At 54.5% G+C, this 17,113-nt stretch overlaps 1 protein-coding gene across 2 annotated transcripts in view; it reads left to right on the top strand.

Moving 5' to 3' along the window:
- PBX1 (PBX homeobox 1) overlaps window positions 1-13,255 on the top strand; it is a 111,115-nt gene extending 97,860 nt beyond the window's left edge. The window contains exons 7-9 of one of the 2 annotated variants that reach the window (XM_084527190.1): window positions 1,813-1,925; window positions 3,383-3,472; window positions 9,819-13,255. In XM_084527190.1, coding sequence (XP_084383316.1) covers window positions 1,813-1,925; window positions 3,383-3,472; window positions 9,819-9,911 — 296 coding nt within the window. In that variant the 3' untranslated portion in view covers window positions 9,912-13,255. The remainder of the gene's footprint in view (window positions 1-1,812; window positions 1,926-3,382; window positions 3,473-9,818) is intronic. The other variant, XM_084527191.1, reaches the window with a different exon arrangement.
- The last annotated feature ends 3,858 nt before the right edge of the window (window positions 13,256-17,113 follow it).

Genomic DNA, 17,113 nt, shown 5'->3' with positions numbered 1-17,113 from the left:
TGTATGTGAAAAGTCCCTGTCCTCATGCTTTCAGGTGTCAGCGTGGGATATCTTCACCCTGCCAGCTGCTTCCTATCGATTTTTTGCCTTTAAAACAGCGAGCAACCCGAGAGGCTGGGAAGTGACAGGGACCCTTTGCCAGCCGAGCAGAGGAGGCGATGGTTGCAGCTGCCTTCTGCCTCGTCCCGGTTATTTGACGCAGCGCTGTTGGGTCGTTCTCTGAATTGTGCCGGGCAGGGCTGACAGGGAGCACAGACAACAGAGCTATTCCTGGCTCTGCTCCTTTCAGGCACCGGTGGGAGGGTCCTGATCCAAGGCTCGGTGTGCTCGGGATGAATCTTTCTCTCGCCTATCCCGGGCGTTGTACCTAGCTGTGATATTTCTGCTTCCCTTCAATTCCGAGGATTGCCAGCACGCGGTAAAAGAGCCATTTGCAAAGAGAGCAGCAGAGATTTTAGTGGACGTGCACTCTCCGGGGGAGACCTCCCACCTGCTCCCTGCTCTTGGAGGTGGCTCCCATCGGGGGAGCCTTCCTGGGCTCTGTCCAGAGCGTGTCCCAGCGAGGAGACGGGGGTTGTCTGGCCTTTCTCAGAGCGCACGCATGAGCCATAGTTGGGCAATTCCACCAGGACTGTGGTCGCCGTTCTTCCGAGTTGGAAGTGGCGCTGGAGATGATGAGAGCGTATTTTGGGTTGGAGCCGAAAGCGTAGCTGACCTGGGCCCCTGAAGTCTCTCCTTTCCAAGGCTAACGTCATGTATATAACCAAACCTTGCACGTTGAGCTGTCTCACACTTAACGCGCTGATCTGCACGATGAGTTCTGAAATAATCCCATAAAACCTTTATTTATTTATTTATTTTTAACCCCTCCCCTCCTCCCCTGCCTTCCAGTTACATGATAGGTTTGTTTTCTCTGTCCAGCAGTCGAGGAGGTGCTCAAGTTATCTCAAATCTGGAAGCGGGACCTTTTATTTTCTTATTTATTTATTTTTTTTTCCTGATCCCACCCAGTTGTCTTCGCCGTTACCTCTTTTTGGTGTAACGCTGGCGACTGGTGCATGCGGTGGGGAATTTGCTTACGGAGCTCATTCTGGGGCAGCTTGGCCCGTTGGGGCTGAGACAGCCCCGCGTTGTCTCATAGCCCGTCATGAGGAAAGAGCTGCCAAAGAGATCAATAAAGGGAGTCTGGCCCGGGTGCCTTCACATTTTTTTGTGGCCCTTTGCTCCCGTTGGCTCAGCGGGAGCTCTGGACGTGGAACTGGATGGTGTCTGGAGGTGTCCACCCTGCGGAAGGCAGCACGGTGAGGACGTACCCACACCGAGCCGAGCTTCTCGCAAGCAGCAGCTGCACGGTTAGCCTTGCTGAAAAGGCTTCTGCTTTCGACAGCGGGGCTTATTTGGGTGATTCTGTTCTCCAGTGCAGTCTGCCGGGTGGACACCTCCGAAAAATCGAGATTTGCAAAGCTGCCTGAAGGATTTTGATGCCCTGAAATGAAGGGAAAGGGCTGTCTGAGTCCTCCAGGCTGGGTTTTGTTTATCTCGGTCCAGAGCATGAAGAATCCTTCCTCCAGCTGAGGAGCTGTTGAAGAATGTTCTTGGCATTGAGCTGTAACAACATGTGGCTTTGAATAACCTCAAGAGTGCATCCCCTTTTTTTTTTTTTTTTGCTTGCTCTGTTCTTCATACTACTAACCTGACTGTGTGTTTTGTTTTTGTGGTTGCTTTGCATGTTGTTCCTTCCTCTTGGCTGAGAGTCATGGGGTGGATCTTTTTCCTTTCTGTGATTCAGGTGCCTCACTCTTTCCTTTCCAGGTTCTTCCAGTTCTTTTAACATGTCAAACTCTGGAGATTTGTTCATGAGCGTGCAGTCTCTCAATGGGGATTCTTACCAAGGGGCCCAGGTTGGAGCCAACGTGCAGTCACAGGTAGGGACCCATCCGATGTACTGCCAGTGAATGCATTAGTGTTGGAGGAGCCTTTGATTGTATTGGCACTTCTCCCTCCCGTCCGAAAAGAGCAAATCTCAACCAGCACAAATGAACCAACCAACACTTAAAAAAAGCAAAGCAAACCAAAAAACCAACCAACCAACCAAAAAAAAAAAAAGCAACAGCGACAACCACCAAAAAAAAATCAATCCAAAAGAAACCAAAACCAAACACCCAACCAAACCAACAACCATGGTCTTGAGGAGACTTGCCCACACTTTGTGAATGCATTTGGCTCTGGCTTGACAGTCGTACTAGGAGGAGAGGAGGTTTAGGAGAACAGGCATGTACTCAAACAAAAGCAGATGAGGTTTAGGTTCTGCTTGCTTTATTCTTCCAAGGGAAGGGGCCAGAGGTTTGGACTGGTGTCTCGTTTTCCAAGGCTTCCACGTACTCCTTTGATACCGAACCAGGTGTCTGCTGCAAAGGCAAGAAATGCACAAATACACAGCTAGATTTTTTTTTTTTTTTTAATTAAAAGCCACCCCTCATCAACTGCCCACCTTCCCGAAGCGCAGGCACTCACACCACCCATGTACGCACCAACAAGGCAGTGCGAGGGAGCGTGGAGCAGCGTGACTGAAATGTGAACCCATGCTTTTGGGCAAAAAGAAAGAATTCAGAGTAGCCGGTAGCTCACCCAGACAGATCTCCCACTTGCCATCCGATGTCCAGATGTGCCACGAGCCTACTCTCTGGCGTTTAAGCTCTGTACTGTGTTGAGAGACGACAGCCACTCGGCCACTTCTGCATCGGGCAAGGAGAGCTTGCTAAAGCCGAGGTCGCTCCCCTCGCAGTGCTGGACGCAGCCGTGGCCAACGAGATGCTCACCGCACGTAGCGGGGCTGGGCTGGGGTAGTGGAGGGAGAGGAACGGGGCACACGGAGGAGAGCTGGCGGTGCCCTTGCCATGGTAGGTATATCCCTCTTGGGGCCCTCCGAAATGAAAGGAGGAGTTGTGCTCACCCGGCCCCGAAGATCTCCATCCACTTCTCGCCGCTTGGGGCCAAAGGGTGGAAGGGTTTAGGGGAAGGAAGGCGGCTCCTGGAGCACGGTGGTGGAGCTGGCCGCAGCGATATGCTCCAGGAGGTCCGAGCGCATCCTGCCACGCTGTTCTCCCTCCCTGCTCTTCATTTCACAAGACTTGGGACCAACGAGAGCGTGACGAGGCCACCGGGGCAGGCTGGGGGAGGCGAGGGAGGCAGGAGCTCTCCTCAGCTTGGCTCTCACCCTGAGACCAGCCGCGGTTCTTCCCCCCTTCCCTCTTTAAACACGCACCTTTATGACTGTTGTTACTGTTCTGTTTTTGCCATGCCAAAGATGAAGCAAAGCGGCTTTGCCCACTAACCTTTCCTCCCCTCTAATTTGTGTCTTTGTTGTCGTTGGTCTGTTTAGGTGGATACCCTTCGCCATGTTATCAGCCAGACAGGAGGATACAGTGACGGACTCGCAGCAAGTCAGATGTATAGTCCGCAGGGCATCAGTGTAAGAAAAAAAAAAAATAGGCTTGGGTTCTTGTTTTTTTATTTATTTTTTTGTCATTTTTGTTCTCTCGCTACCAATTATTTCAAAGCCATAGGGCTCAGAATGCCACTTAGTAGGACTTGTCTTTGCTTTTACGGTCACCTAGTTTATTGCTTCTGTATCGGTCACGCCGACGGCAGAGCTCTGGCCACGAAAAAAGTGGCGGCCGGGCAGGCTCTGTGCAGGCAGCTGGCGTCTAGGACTGTCACAGCCCATCAGCGTTGGCGCGGCACCTGCGGCCACATGCGGGCGGCTGCGAGGAGCTGCTAAACAGGTGACACCTCGCGTAACCGCGGTGGGGAATGTCACCGCGAGCACCCCGGCCCGGTGATCGCTCCGCGCCGAGGAGGCCGATGGCACCATCCCGGGGCGGCCACCCGAAAATAGCCCCCTCCTGGCCAGCATCCAAATCTGGGCCGGGCGAGCGGGGAGGGCGTTGAAAGCACGGTGGTGATGGGGTTGACGGCGATGATGATGGTAAATAGAAGGAGAAAGGGGGGATAAAAACAAGCGCAACCCAAGAAAACCTCGCCCAAGCGGGCCGGGGGAGGCTGCGAGGGGGAGGGAGGGCTTGGAAGCATCTTCTCCTTGTTGGTGGGTGCGCTGGCGGGTTCTGACTAGCATGAAAATTCGTAGCGACAAGCTGTGTCGTGCAGGGTGAAATCGATCAGACACACACAAGGAGAACCGAGTGTAGATTTGGGACAGCAATCCAACTTCATTTCTCAGATCAATCGTCCGCCATCTCAGCGGCGGTGACAGCAAGCTGGGAGAGGAGAGGGCAGCCTGGAAAAGGAGGCCGTGCCTGCGGAGGGGCTGGTGGTGGCGGCGGCCGGGGTGGCGAGGGGAGGAGGGGGCGGCTGGCCACGGCCAGGGATTTCTCCTGGCGAGGAGGACGAGGGTCAAGGCGGGGTGGTCTTGGGCTGGGCAGGAAGGTGGCGGGTGCCACGTTGTGGTTTGGTGAGGACGTAGCCGATGGGAAGGTTGGGAGAGGGGTATCAGAGAGGAGAAGGTCCTGCCTAGGCTTTCAGCTCGCCCCAACAGCACCACGGAGCATGGGAGAGGTGCGTATGTGGGGAAAAGGGGTCAAGTCCCTGTTTTGGCTTTCGGCTCACCCCTGCAGCTCCATGAGCTGCCCCGGCACAGCGCCCGCCCGCGGCGAGGCGGCCGAGGGAAGCCCGTGGAGCTCCCGGCTCCGCCAGCCAGCATCTGTGGCTTCTTGTCAGTTTGAAACAAACGCGCTGAGGAGGAGACGCGATACACGAGGAGGCATTAAAAGAGCTTCCTCGCAGCCTCCAGCCCTTCCCTGCCTCTGCCTTTCGTTCAGGGATGGGAGAGCATGGCCTCGGCCGCCAACCACGGGGCGCCTCGCCCCGCCGCGTCTCCCTTCGAGTCCCTCCGAGGAAGCCACCTGGGTCTTGCCATTTGTCACCTTGCTTCTGGCCACCTCGGGGCCCTCGGCCTTCGGGGAGAGCCCGGGGTGGAGGGCGGGCAGGAGAAGGGGCCGCGGGATGGGGGCTGCGCCCCCCGCGCCGTCGGGTGCCGGGGCTTAGCGGGCAGCTTGACGTCACGAGGCAGGGCCAGGGAGGATTTGAGAAGTAATGTAATTGAACATGTGCAGATAATTATGTCTCATTACATAAGCCCGTTGCAAAAGCGGTGCTCGAAAATGCCACATGAAAGAGCCCATCGTTCCGCATTAATTTCTCTGTGCGCTGAATTTATTCCCTTTCTGGCTTTTTAATACTTGAGGAGTAAATGAATCAGAGGCTGATCATGATAAGAGATGATACTTTTGTATAAATTAAAATACCCCCAAGGAAAGAGGCTGAGCTGATTACGGCTGCAGTTGGCTTGGAAAATAACAGTGGGCTGGGTCGAGCCAAAATTTTTTTTGGGGGGAAGGGTCGCTGCTGGGGATTACGAGGCAGGGAGGGGGGCGCTGGGAGAGGGGAGAAGAAAGAAGTAGTGGGAACTTGGAAGCCAAGCACAACGTCAGCAGCTGGGCTGGCATTGCTGGCTGCCAGCTGCGGGGGTAATGGGAGCAGCACGGGGAATTGGTGAGCTGGCAGCAGGGCTCGGCGCTTCCCAAACGGGGACCTGGGGTGGCTGGCAGGGGGTGGCTGCTCAGGCTGGTTTTCTAGGTGGGAAGGAGCAAAAATGAGCCCGAAGGGACCAGGCACGGGAAGGATGATGTTTGGAGACAGGGCAGTGGGCACACAGCCCATCAGTTTTGGGGGATACTCCGTATATCCAGCTAGTGTGGTTTTCCTGATAGACGGTTCTTGGTTTTCTGGAGCCAGACAAGGAGTCTACAGCGGAGCAGAAAGTTTAGGAAGCATCTTTTGGGTTGTCTCTCAACACCTTTTGCTTGCCACTTCACGTCTTCCCATCCAGCCAGATCCCAAAGCACTCAATGGGCCCCAGCCGTGTGGTTTACCCACCCCTGAAGCCTGGCTGCCCTCTGGGAGGTGCTGGTCCTTGGGGAGGTGCTGGGCTGTCCCGTAGCTGGAGCAGCAGGCAGGTTTTCCCTGCCTCTCCTCCACCCCTTTAACGCCGAGGAAGGGAAGCAGGACGCAGAGGAAAGCTGCCAGCAACACAGCGAGCTGCGAGCCCTGCCTAACCCGAGCATCCCTGGGAGCTGCTGGAAGGAGATGAGCCGAAACCGAGTCAAGAGCCCTGTCACAAAGATCTCCGCGCGGGGCTGAGGTTAAGTCATCCCCGGAGCCCGTCAGGGCTGGGAAGGCAGCAGCAGGTTGCCCGGCTCCACCGCTCCAAACCTTGGCAGGGTTTCGCCTTCCGTGGCGGAGGCTGAATTTTGAAAGGCGTGGACGTGGTGACAGCCGAGGACAGAAATACACCCCCAGCCCCGCTCCCTCCCCGGCTCGTCTTGCCGCTGACAGCTCCGCCGGCGCTGGTTCTGCATCGTTACCAGGATGATGGGAGCACACAGCCCCCCTCGCCTCTCAGAGAGGGTGCTGAGCAGCACGCGTCCCGGCGAGGAACGGGTCCGCTTCTGGTCTCGCTGTGTTAGATCCCCCAGCCCCTGTCGGGGACACCTGGACAGAGGATGTCCCACCCGCGTCCTCCCGTGTGGGGATCTGCGCGTAAACACGCTGTTATTCAGGCTGCCTTGCTGCGAATACCCCGCTCAGTCTGCTGCTTAATTAATGATTTATAATCATCTTAAAGAAAAGCCCTTGCAGAGATTTCCTTTTGGACTCCAAGCTCCCTCTTTCCTTCTCCCCCACGTCCCCTCCATCCCTAATCCTCCAGCGAAGAAAATGGAACAGGCTAGTTGATAAATCACTTTTAATACGGGAGGCTATTTTTAAAGTTCATCTGTGCAGGATTTATTATTTTTTTTTAATTTAAAATGCCATTTTACCTATTTACACAGCCACGGTGAGGGCAGTGCTCAGCAACTGTGTGCCAGTGGGTTTGACACCCACGGCTGCCAGCTGAAAGCGAGGAGCACCAGGCTAGCTGCAGGAGGTGAGACCCCTTTCTCCAAGAATTTACGCCCCAAAGCAAGCCGCCCTTCACGACCTGCGATGATGCTCATGAGCTGTGGTAGGAAAGGTGCTCTGAGGGGTGTTCGGAGGCTGACCTGACCTCCTGCCCCATCCATGGCAGGACAAGGATTTGGTCACGCAGAGCAGGACGTGGCGACAGCCTCCGTGCCAAGCAGAAAGCTCCTTAAAGACCTGGCAGAAAACCAGCCCCATGCAGGAGGCCCAGGCGGAGAGCCAGGCAGACTTGCTGGAGCAAAAACGCTGGGAGACCTGCAGGAAACGGCCCCAAAACCCGCTGCTTCAGCAATCCATCACCGGGGCTCCACCACTTGGACAGCCACCGAGGCCGTGCCCGTGCTCTGGCACCAGAAGGAGACATTTGGAGAGATGTCCCGGAGAGCCCTGCCCTGCCTTTGGCTCTGTCCCTCCCGGGGAAGTCCCAGCTGCGTGCCGGGGGCAGGGACAGGCTCTGCTGCCTCCTCCCCAGGCTCCCTCTTTGAGGGGTGTTCGTCACAGCGGATCCCGAGGGATTTACTAGTCAGATCCCAAGGGATCTCCTTGGGCCAGCTGGGTGGGATCGGGTTCATCCTGCACATGGCTTCGTGACTGTGACAGTGGGGTGAAAGAAGAGGGAAGGATCCAGCCTCCTCGTGGGGAGCTTGTAGATGCCGTGCAGCAAAGGATGGCATCGAGATGCTGAAGTTGTGGCCAACCCCAGGGCCTCTTTTGGCCCCTAATTTGGGGGCTGGGGGAGCAGGAGGGTGAGCGGAGGGAAGCATCTTTATGGCCAGACCCGTAGGAGCGTGGGTCAGCATCTCACCAACATCTTCCCACTGGATGGGACTGGGAAATGCTCACTGGGGGCACAAAACCTCCTTCCCTGCAAAAGGTGAGGGCTGATCCCCACCTCGAGCACAGCACAGCGGGGCTTCCCTGCGTATGGGGGGGCACAGGAGAGCGGTGCTGAGCATCGCGGCGCCGCAGCCATTGTCTTCAAGACGTTTCCCCCCTTCCCCTCGCTCCTCTCAGCCGTGGCAGGCATGAAAAAGCCTCTCTAAAAATAGTTCAGCACAATAGGGACCGAGCCCTGCTCCGAGCAGCCCCCGCCGCCTCTCCCCCCTTCTGCTCGCTGTAATGACCCTGCAAACACTAAATGGCATCTGAGTGCATTAAGCAGCAAACTCTCCGGTGACATAGCAATTACGGCTCTGAAATAGATTTGGTGCGTCACGGAAGATAAGGGTTTTGAAAGTTTCTGTTGTGATTATAGCTTGTAACTCCAACAAATAACAGGCTTCGTAATAAGAGGCTGCCAGCGCCGCTATTGTGGTTCTCGCTCACTGATGGCACGTAAATTGCTATTAATGTCCTAAGTGTACTTGAATATGCCAGTCTCTGGGCGGTGGAGTTGGCTCTGTGTCTCTCTTTACGCGGCCTGTCACTGTCAGGCTGATAATCTAGGGTAATTGCTGCCTCTTGCCGTGGTCCAAGGCGCGGGAGGGTGGGTGCCGCGGCTCGGGGTGCGAGCTGCCGGGGCCCCTGCGTGGGTGCGAGGTGGCCACGGTGAGCCCGGTGTCTCCGCAGGCACCTGCAGGGTGCTTAACGAGGCCGTAAGCATCTGGGCATGGTCTGCTTTTTTATGCTTGCACCTGTGGTGAGGTCGAGTGGTGGTTGCTAACCCGCCACCAACTTCTGGTCGTGGTTTGCACCTTCCTTTCTGTTCCCTGCACGCCGCTGCAAGGTGCAGTGTGCTGGCACGCTTGGGGAGCCTGCAAGCAGGTTATGTGGGTCTCTACCCGTACCCCCGGGCACTTTGGGGGTGGGCACGTCCCCAGAACGTCCTTGTGGCCCCCTGCCACCACGCACAGAGCTCTGTGTGCCCCGGGGTCCCTGCTACGGGGCTGTCAGCCCCGGTGATGGATGCCCTGCGGCAGGAGGCACCGGGACAGGCAGCCGGCGAGGGCGCAGCAGCCCGGGCACGTCTGAAGCGGGCCGGCGGCTGCTGCCGACTCAGCGCAGGCAGGAGTCGGGAAGGATTAATTAGCCGAGCACTGAATCAATGTCAGAGCGAGCAGAGGAGGTGGGGTGCGACATCTGCTCCTCTCCGAAGGGGACAGCAGCCGCGGAGGAGCTTTTGTGAGCTCCGGCGTGCGGCAGCCGGGGCCCTCCGGCCAGCTCTGCCCTCCAGAGGCCGGAGGATTTGGGCTGTGCGTCCTGGGATGCATGCAGGTGGCAGCAGGGGGACTTTTGGGGATGGGCGCAGGGGGCAGCAGCTCTGTGCCTTGCTGACAGCTTCCCCCAGCTGTGCAGGAGGAGGGGTGCCCCGAAAGGTGGCAGCGGGGCGTGGGGCGATGCCGGGGACGTGCTGCAGCTCGTAGGTCCCGTGGGTGCTGCTGCTTTCCTCTTGCCCTGCATTTCCATAGCGCCTGCGTCCACACAGAGTGCCAGGATGGGGTTTCCTGTTTAAAGATGGAAGTTGTTTGCTATTTTCCTCCTTCTGTATGGGGAAGGATCCTAAAAAAAAAAGAGAGAGTACAGGGTTTTGGCAGAAATACCTTTATTTTATTTTTAAAGGATAGAATTCCCGTGAGCGCTTACAATTCACCAAAACCCCCATTTCCACCCAAACCATCCCGAGCTGTGGTGGCCACCATGAGATGGGGGTGATGGAGCTGGGGGGGGTCCCATCCCTAATGCCACACCGCCGGGAGGTGGGTGGGCATTTCGGGGGGGGTCCGGGCGTGCCGTTAGGTGCCCTCGGTGCTGACAGCTCTGTGTCTCCCTCCCCGCAGGCTAATGGAGGTTGGCAAGACGCTACTACCCCGTCGTCGGTGACCTCCCCCACAGAAGGCCCTGGCAGCGTTCACTCTGATACCTCCAACTGATCTCCCAGCAAATTGCATCCCTGGCTGAGCCGGCCCCGGCGGGGGCGGGAGGGGAGGGGGCCTCTCCTAACACCGCAGCAGTCAGACTGGAGGTGAAACCAATCAGCACACACAAGAAGACTCCTTCTCTTCTCTTCTCTTCGTCGGGATGCTTTTTTCAGCCAATCTGGACACTTCTTTATACTCTCTTCCCTTTCTTTTCTGGGTAGAAGCCGCTCTCCTCCCCCCCCCACCTTGCCCCTCGCCACCGCCACAACACCTCCCTCCCCCTCCACCTCCCCACCGAAGGATATTTCACCAGGTAGAAGGATTTTTCAGGAGGAAAAGCAAAAAAAAAAAAACCAACACAAACAACAAACCAACCACCTCCACAACCAAACCAACCCGAAGCAGCGCGCGGCCTGGCGCTGGCTGTCTTCCCGAGGAGCCAAACAAACCAACCTCAGCCCTTCGCCCGCAGGCAGCCCCGCTCCTCTCGCGCTACCTCTCAGTAGGAACACGCCGTGGCGGCCCCCTGCCCTGCTCCCCCCTCGCCTCTGCCTCTCCCAGATGTGGCGAGCAGGTAGAAGGAGCCCAACGCTCCCCCCGTGGTGCTCCCTGAAGGTACCAGCCCCTTCCCAGCCCCCGGACGCCACCAGCTCGCCCTTCTCCCCGCTTTGCTCGGCCACAGAGCCCAAAATACGCAGCAGCTCTCCGTGTGCTCGGCCCCGTGTGCCCCGAGAGGTGAAACCCTGCTGGGCCCTGGCTTTGTGGAGCTGTCGGGGAAGGGCAGGAGCGGAGGGAAGGAGAGGAGGCAGAGGCAGGTGAGGATTCGCCCTCGCGCATCACGGAAGCGCCGAGCGTCCGCGGTGGTTTGTGTGGCCGAGCGTTAGGTAACGGTGGGTGGCACCCAAACAGCACCTAGGGAGGCCAGCAGCGGGCGTTTTGAGGTGGAGCAGAGCATGGAGTGGTGTTGGCTCTTGTTGTCAGAGCCGAGCAGGCACTGGGATGGAGGACGTGGGTTTCCCCGGCACAGGCAGGGTCCTCCCGGCACAGGCAGGGTCCCAAGAGGTTGGTGGCACCCTGCAGGTCCCCAAAACCATTTGTCGGTGTGTGGCCGGAGCAGCGGGACCCCACAGGTGCTGGGTGCCTTTGGTAGTGATGAATATAAAGGGTTTGCTTGAGGGTGAAGTGAAGCCCTGTAAGGCCAAGCGGGCGTCCTTTTGGGGCTGTCCTTCACCTGCAGCTTGGGGTCACTCCGCGGAGAGCTCTGCGGGGGAGAGCTCGTGTGATTTTCTGCCCTGCTTTTCTGCTCTGCTTTTTGGACAGCTGGCGATGGGTGCAAAACGGGGCTTCGTCCCGCTGAAATACACCTGGGGGCAGCTCCTGCAGGGAGGCTGGGGCTTTGGATGAAGAGCCCCATGGCCACGGGGGCGCTTGCGGCAAGCGCGAGGTGGCCGGGCGGGCATTCGGGGGGCGCAGGGCAGCGTCAAGCAGGGAACTTTCCAAATTCAAGCTCTGCCAGAACAATTTTCACCCTTCTATCAAAAAAAATAAAAGCAGCGGAGGCAGGATTTGGTCCCACGGAGGCAGCGTGGCTGCTCCTCAGTGGGGTTCGGGTGCTGGGGAGTCGAAGCCTGGCTTTCTCCAGGCAGCAGCCCCGCGGGGCTCCAAAAATAGGCGACCTTCCCCCAAATCAGGGAAGTCTTGTGCCGGCGGATTGTTCTCTTGGGGAGGGATCGGAGCAGGATTAGCACAGGTGTGAGAGGCAGGCCGAAAGCTGCGAAATCTGCCGCTTGCTTGGTTTTTGTGTCTCTGGTGGCGAGGTGCTTGCTGCTCCTGCTCCGGGAAGATGCTTACAGCAGCGCCTCGGAGCCCGAGCCCACAGCGAGCCCCCCGCAGCCCGGCTGCTTTGGGCAGGGCAAGCCTCTGTCTCCCTGCTTCCCGACGGGAATAAATGCCCCAAATCCTGGGAGATTTAGCCCAAAAAAAAGAGAATCCTGAGTAGGAGAGGGGCAGGCTGGCTGGGACGAAGGCTGCTGCATCCTGCGGGCACGGCGCGCTCCCTCCTTCCCCCGTGTCGGGCTGGGTTTGTGGTGCTAAACCCAAGGCTTAGGGCTGCCTGTGCTGCACCTGCTTTGGGGGACGATGAGAATCAGCAGGGAGCGAGGAGAAGGTTGTTTTTTCCCCAAAAAAATACCAGCAGCAGGTGCTGCCCATCTTCCCACTGCGCCCATCTCCCCGCTCTCCTCCTGCCCCGGTCACCGCCGGCCCCAGCAGCTCTGGTACCTCCCGGAAAGCAGCCGGGGACGAGCCCAAATCCTGGCCCCGTGCACGCTGCCAGGGCTGCCTGCCCCCATCCCTGTCCCTGTCCCTGTCCTTGTCCCTGTCCTGTCCCTGCCCCGCAGTCCCTGGGTGCTTGCTCCTCGCTCCTCCACGGTACTTCTTCACCCATCCCCACCCCGCTTCATCCCTCTGGGCTGCGTTGTCGGAGCTGGCCGGTGGTGGCTTTGCCGTCTTTTTGCTTTGCTTTTCGTTATTTTTTATTTTTTTTTAATTCGTATTTGAACGGTTGTAGCCCCCAGCCCCGTCCCCCTTTTCCCCAACCCAAAGTGTTGTGGTTTTTGTTTTTTTTTTTTCTTCTTCCCCCTTTTTTATTTTATTTTTTTTTTCTGCCCAGAAAAACCTGACTTCGATACCAAAAAAAAAAAAAAACAAAAACAAAATGAAACAAAAAAAAAACAAAAAACAAACAAAAAAACCTGCAGAAACTCAAAAAAAAATAAAAACGAAAAAAAAAAGAAAAAAAACACAAAAAAAAAACTCGACGATTCTTTCAGCTTTATTAACATTTTCCATTGTTTCTTGCGATTTGTGTCTCGTTCTTTGTAGTATTGATGATAACGAACATTTGATAATGAATGTTCTTGTATATTCAGATAAAGGAAAAAAAACAAAAAACAAAAAACAAAAAAAAAAAACCAAAAACGCAGTCTGAATTTAATAGTGTTTATAATAAAAGAATAAAAAATGACCCTCTTAGCACGCAAAAGTGAGCAGGGGGAAGGTCCCGTCCCTGCTCTTTCTGTGGCAACAAGCGCTTCATTCCTGTATAGTTTATAACATCAGACTACCTACATCCATCTTCTTCTTTTTTTTTTTTTTTTTTTTTTTTTTTGGGTTGTTTTCCCCATTTTTTTTTTTTTTTTTTTTTGGTTTTTAATTTTCTCGCATTTGTGAATTAGTTCAAGAATGCTAGAAAAGTGTAGAGTTGTGCACACTTCATTTCTTCTTACGCAATGTTTAAAAAAAAAACAAAAAAAAAAAAGTGACGGTAATTCATTTTGTAAAACTTTAAAAGGAAATGGTTGGAATAGTGAGCATTAATAGGTACAGTCTAACACTTTATGTTTCTTAACGTTGAGACCCAGAAATTGCCTTTTTTTTTTTTTTTTTTTTTAATTTTTTTTATTTTTGGCATTATTTGGGGGGGGAGGGGGGGTTGATGATGATGACGACTTTATTTTGACCTTGTCCGAGACGATGGCCTTGCAGCTTCCTCTCCCCTTTGCTTTTTTGAGCTGGGAGCCGAGTGATGTGAAAAGTGACGGCGGTGGGGTTTTTTTTTGGGGGGATGGGGGCTCTTCTCCGCGTGGTCCCCACCTCTTTGGGGGTTTTGGGGAGGAGATGCCCCCCGTGGGGATGCAGATCTCCGTGCCTTGGGGCGCTGTTTTGGTGCTGAGCTGCGCCGAAGGGATTAAAGGATTAAAAAGGCAGGAATCCTCCCCAAAACTCCAGCGGTGCGCTTCAGCAGCACCCTTCCTCTCTGCCCCAAATCCCGGCCATGCCACGGCTCCAAACATTGATTGCAGGAGCCCAACGTGCTCCCCAAATACAGGATGGGGAGCGGCGAAGGTACCGACCCCGCTGCCACCATCCATCCACCTTGTGGGGTCAGGACGGGGCCCTCGGGTGCCACCGCGGCGCAGGGGCTTCGGGAGGGACAAGGGACAAAGGCTGGGACGTGGCAGCCCCCAGCCACGGGTGGGACACGGCCAAAATGCCCCTACGGATCTCCCCGGATGGGTGCAGCTGCAGGAGGGGTTCGGGGAGCAGGCATCTCCTCTTGAAGATGCTTCTCCTTGTGTCCCCCCTCCCCTAAAAAAAAAACCCTCTAACTTCTCACATCACTGAACGGTTTAGGGTTTTGGGGTGTTCTTTTTTAATCCCGAGGTTTCCTGGAGTCCTTTTGTTTTCGTACACCTTTATTATTATTATTATTATTATTATTAAGATGATGTAAATCAGACGTTGCCTGGGGGGTTGGTTTTGTTGGTTTGCCTTTTTTTGTTCTCCTTGCAAAGCCCTCTCTGTCCCTTGTAAAGATGATCCACGTGTTCTGCGTTGCTTTTTCTTTTCTCTTTTATTTTTCCCCTTCCTTTTTTTTTTTTTTTTTCTTCTTAATGGTTTCCAAATATTAAAAAAAAAAAAAAAGCTAAAAAAAAAAAAAAAAGACTCTGTTCCGACCTGGTTTTGAAACTTTAAGCTTTTCTGCTTCTGTAAAGAAAAAAAAAGGCCTCTGTCTTTCTGATCCCAATTGAGACTTTTATGTTCTATGACGATACTAACAAGGTGTAGGTTTTACAGTTTCCTGATTTGTACTGGTAATGCATATTCCAAATAAATAGTTTCTTTTGTTGCAAAAAAAAAAAAAAAAAAAAAAAAATTTAACCCAACCTGGCGTATTTTTTGGGAGGAAAAAGGAAAGCGAGCCCGGGCCGCTGGGGGACAGCGACCCACCCCCTGGGCTCCTCTCCTCTGGTGTCGGGTTTGGGGCAGGAAGGGTTTGGGGTGAGCAAAGGCGCTTCCCTACTGGGGGCATCCCCGGGGAGCAGGAGGGAGGAGACGCGGGGCCGGTGCCCGGTGCGGAGCATCCCGCCAGCCCCCGTGCCTCAGTTTCCCCGGGCAGGGGGAGGTGGGGGGCTCCTGGTCCTTGTTTTGGTGCTGGGGACCACGGCTGGGCCCTGCTGGGAAGGGATGAGGGCTGTGGGCACGGCTGGCCCCGTTTCCACCTCTGCCAGAGGGATGGGGGATGCCTTCGCCCCCGGCGGTAGCGCTACGGCCACCGCGGAGCCCCCAGCCCACCTCTGGGAGCAATTCCCATCCCGGCAGCACGCCTGGAGAGGAAGCACAGATGTGGCAGAGCCAAAAAAATGGTTTTTTAATCCTTCATTTCCATTTGTTTGGGGTTTTCTGTTGTGCTGCTTTCCAAAAAAAAAAAAAGGCTCAAAATGGGGTTTTTCTTTTATCACCCCCAGAGATGGGGCAGGGGTGGGGAGGGAGAGGAAGGCTTGGTGTTTTGCCTTTTTTTTTTAATTATTATTATTTTAGTTAAAAGAATAAAAGTTTTGAAAATGTTTCTGAGCAAAAAATGTATTTTTCACCTTAAAAAGCACTTTGCAATTTCCAGGAGGTCCGCGAGTGGGTAGAAACCCAGGCCAGCGCGGCCCTGTGCCGGGTGCTAGGAGAGGGAGATTTGGGGGCTTTTTGGGGGGGCTCCCAGCACACCTACACCACTGCTGACAGCTGGGGGTGCTCGGTGGGATCCCAAGGGGCTGGCATGCCCCAATTCCAGGTGTTTTGGAGCAAAATGAGTGGGATGAGGGATGCGGGATGAGGGATGCAGGATGCCAGCCAAAATCCCCGGCAGCACGAGGCTTCCTGAGCTCTCCTGCAGTCGCTGCCCTGCGCTCCCCTGTGGGTTTCTTGTTGATGATTATTCAGTCTCCGGCCTGACCTTTCTCTTCTAAATAACACGGCCGTATCAGCGCGGGGCTGCACGGAGCTGTATCGCTGGCTGCCAGCAGCCCCCCGGCACCGGCGCTGCGAAAGCGCCCCAGGAATGATCTCCCTCGGCCGCTGCTCTCCTAATACCACTCTAAATATCACCTCGCTCCCGGCTGGTTAATTCCAATAAACGCTCAGCCGGGCTCCGAAGAGGAGAAATGCTAGGTCTCGGCGGGCTCTGTGGAGAAAATCACCCCGAAAAAAAATTGGTGATGTGCTGGGGGCCGGGCACAAGCAGGATGGGGGACGGGGAGGGTGCGAGCAGCCCCAAATTGGTGCTGGCAGGGTGGGGAAGGGCATGGACAGATTTTTTTGGGGTGGTTCGGGGTGCTGGAGGACCCATGGGGGGCCTCTGGGCTGTGGGGCTGCTGTCTCCTTCCCCTCTCTGCACCCACAGCTTGTCCTGCTGGTGGGGCTTCCCCTCCTTCTCTGTCATTAATGGGATTTTTTTTTCCCGTTTTCCCCTTTTTGGGCAACCAAGTTTAGCTGCAGAGGCCCAGAGAGCCCGGAGGGGAGGCGCTACCATGGTTTCCAGTTTGCTTCCAGTTCAGTTTGTGTTTGGAGCAAGAAGTGGAATAGGAATAAAAATAAAATAAAATAAAATAAAATAAAATAAAATAAAATAAAATAAAATAAAATAAAATAAAATAAAATAAAATAAAATAAAATAAAATAAAATAAAATAAAATAAAATAAAATAAAATAAGATGAAAGAAAATAAAAGAAAAAAGAGGAGAGGAGAGGAGAGGAGAGGAGAGGAGAGGAGAGGAGAGGAGAGGAGAGGAGAGGAGAGGAGAGGAGAGGAGAGGAGAGGAGAGGAGAGGAGAGGAGAGGAGAGGAGAGGAGAGGAAAGGAAAGGAGAGGAAAGGAAAGGAAAGGAAAGGAAAGGAAAGGAAAGGAAAGGAAAGGAAAGGAAAGGAAAGGAAAGGAAAGGAAAGGAAAGGAAAGGAAAGGAAAGGAAAGGAAAGGAAAGGAAGATGAAAAGAGGAAAAAAAAAAGTAAAATAAAATTAAAATTAAAAAATAAAATAAAATAAAATAAAATAAAATAAAATAAAATAAAATAAAATAAAATAAAATAAAATAAAATAAAATAAAATAAAATAAAATAATAAAGCTCAGCAGCCCATGTCTGGCCCCAGCAGATGCTGCAGAAGCCTTTCTGGGAGCAGAGCCCTCCCACCAGTGGCACCAGTGCTGCCGGACACCATCCCAGTGCAGAGGGAGCATCCCCGGGGCTCATCCCCACCAGGCCCAACCCCGCTGGCAGCTATTCCCAACACCCCCGCCCCGGTTATTCATAATCCCTCTGAAATAACCGAGTGGTTTGGAGGCATTAAAGTTACGGTCGGCAGTAAACCCCGTGTCTGTTTGCCG

The sequence above is a fragment of the Aythya ferina genome, assembly GCF_964211825.1.
Source record: "Aythya ferina genome assembly, chromosome: 8".
NCBI classification, from domain to species: Eukaryota; Metazoa; Chordata; class Aves; order Anseriformes; family Anatidae; genus Aythya; species Aythya ferina.
Note: the sequence above shows the minus strand (reverse complement) of the source record. Positions and strands in the feature narration are given on the sequence as shown.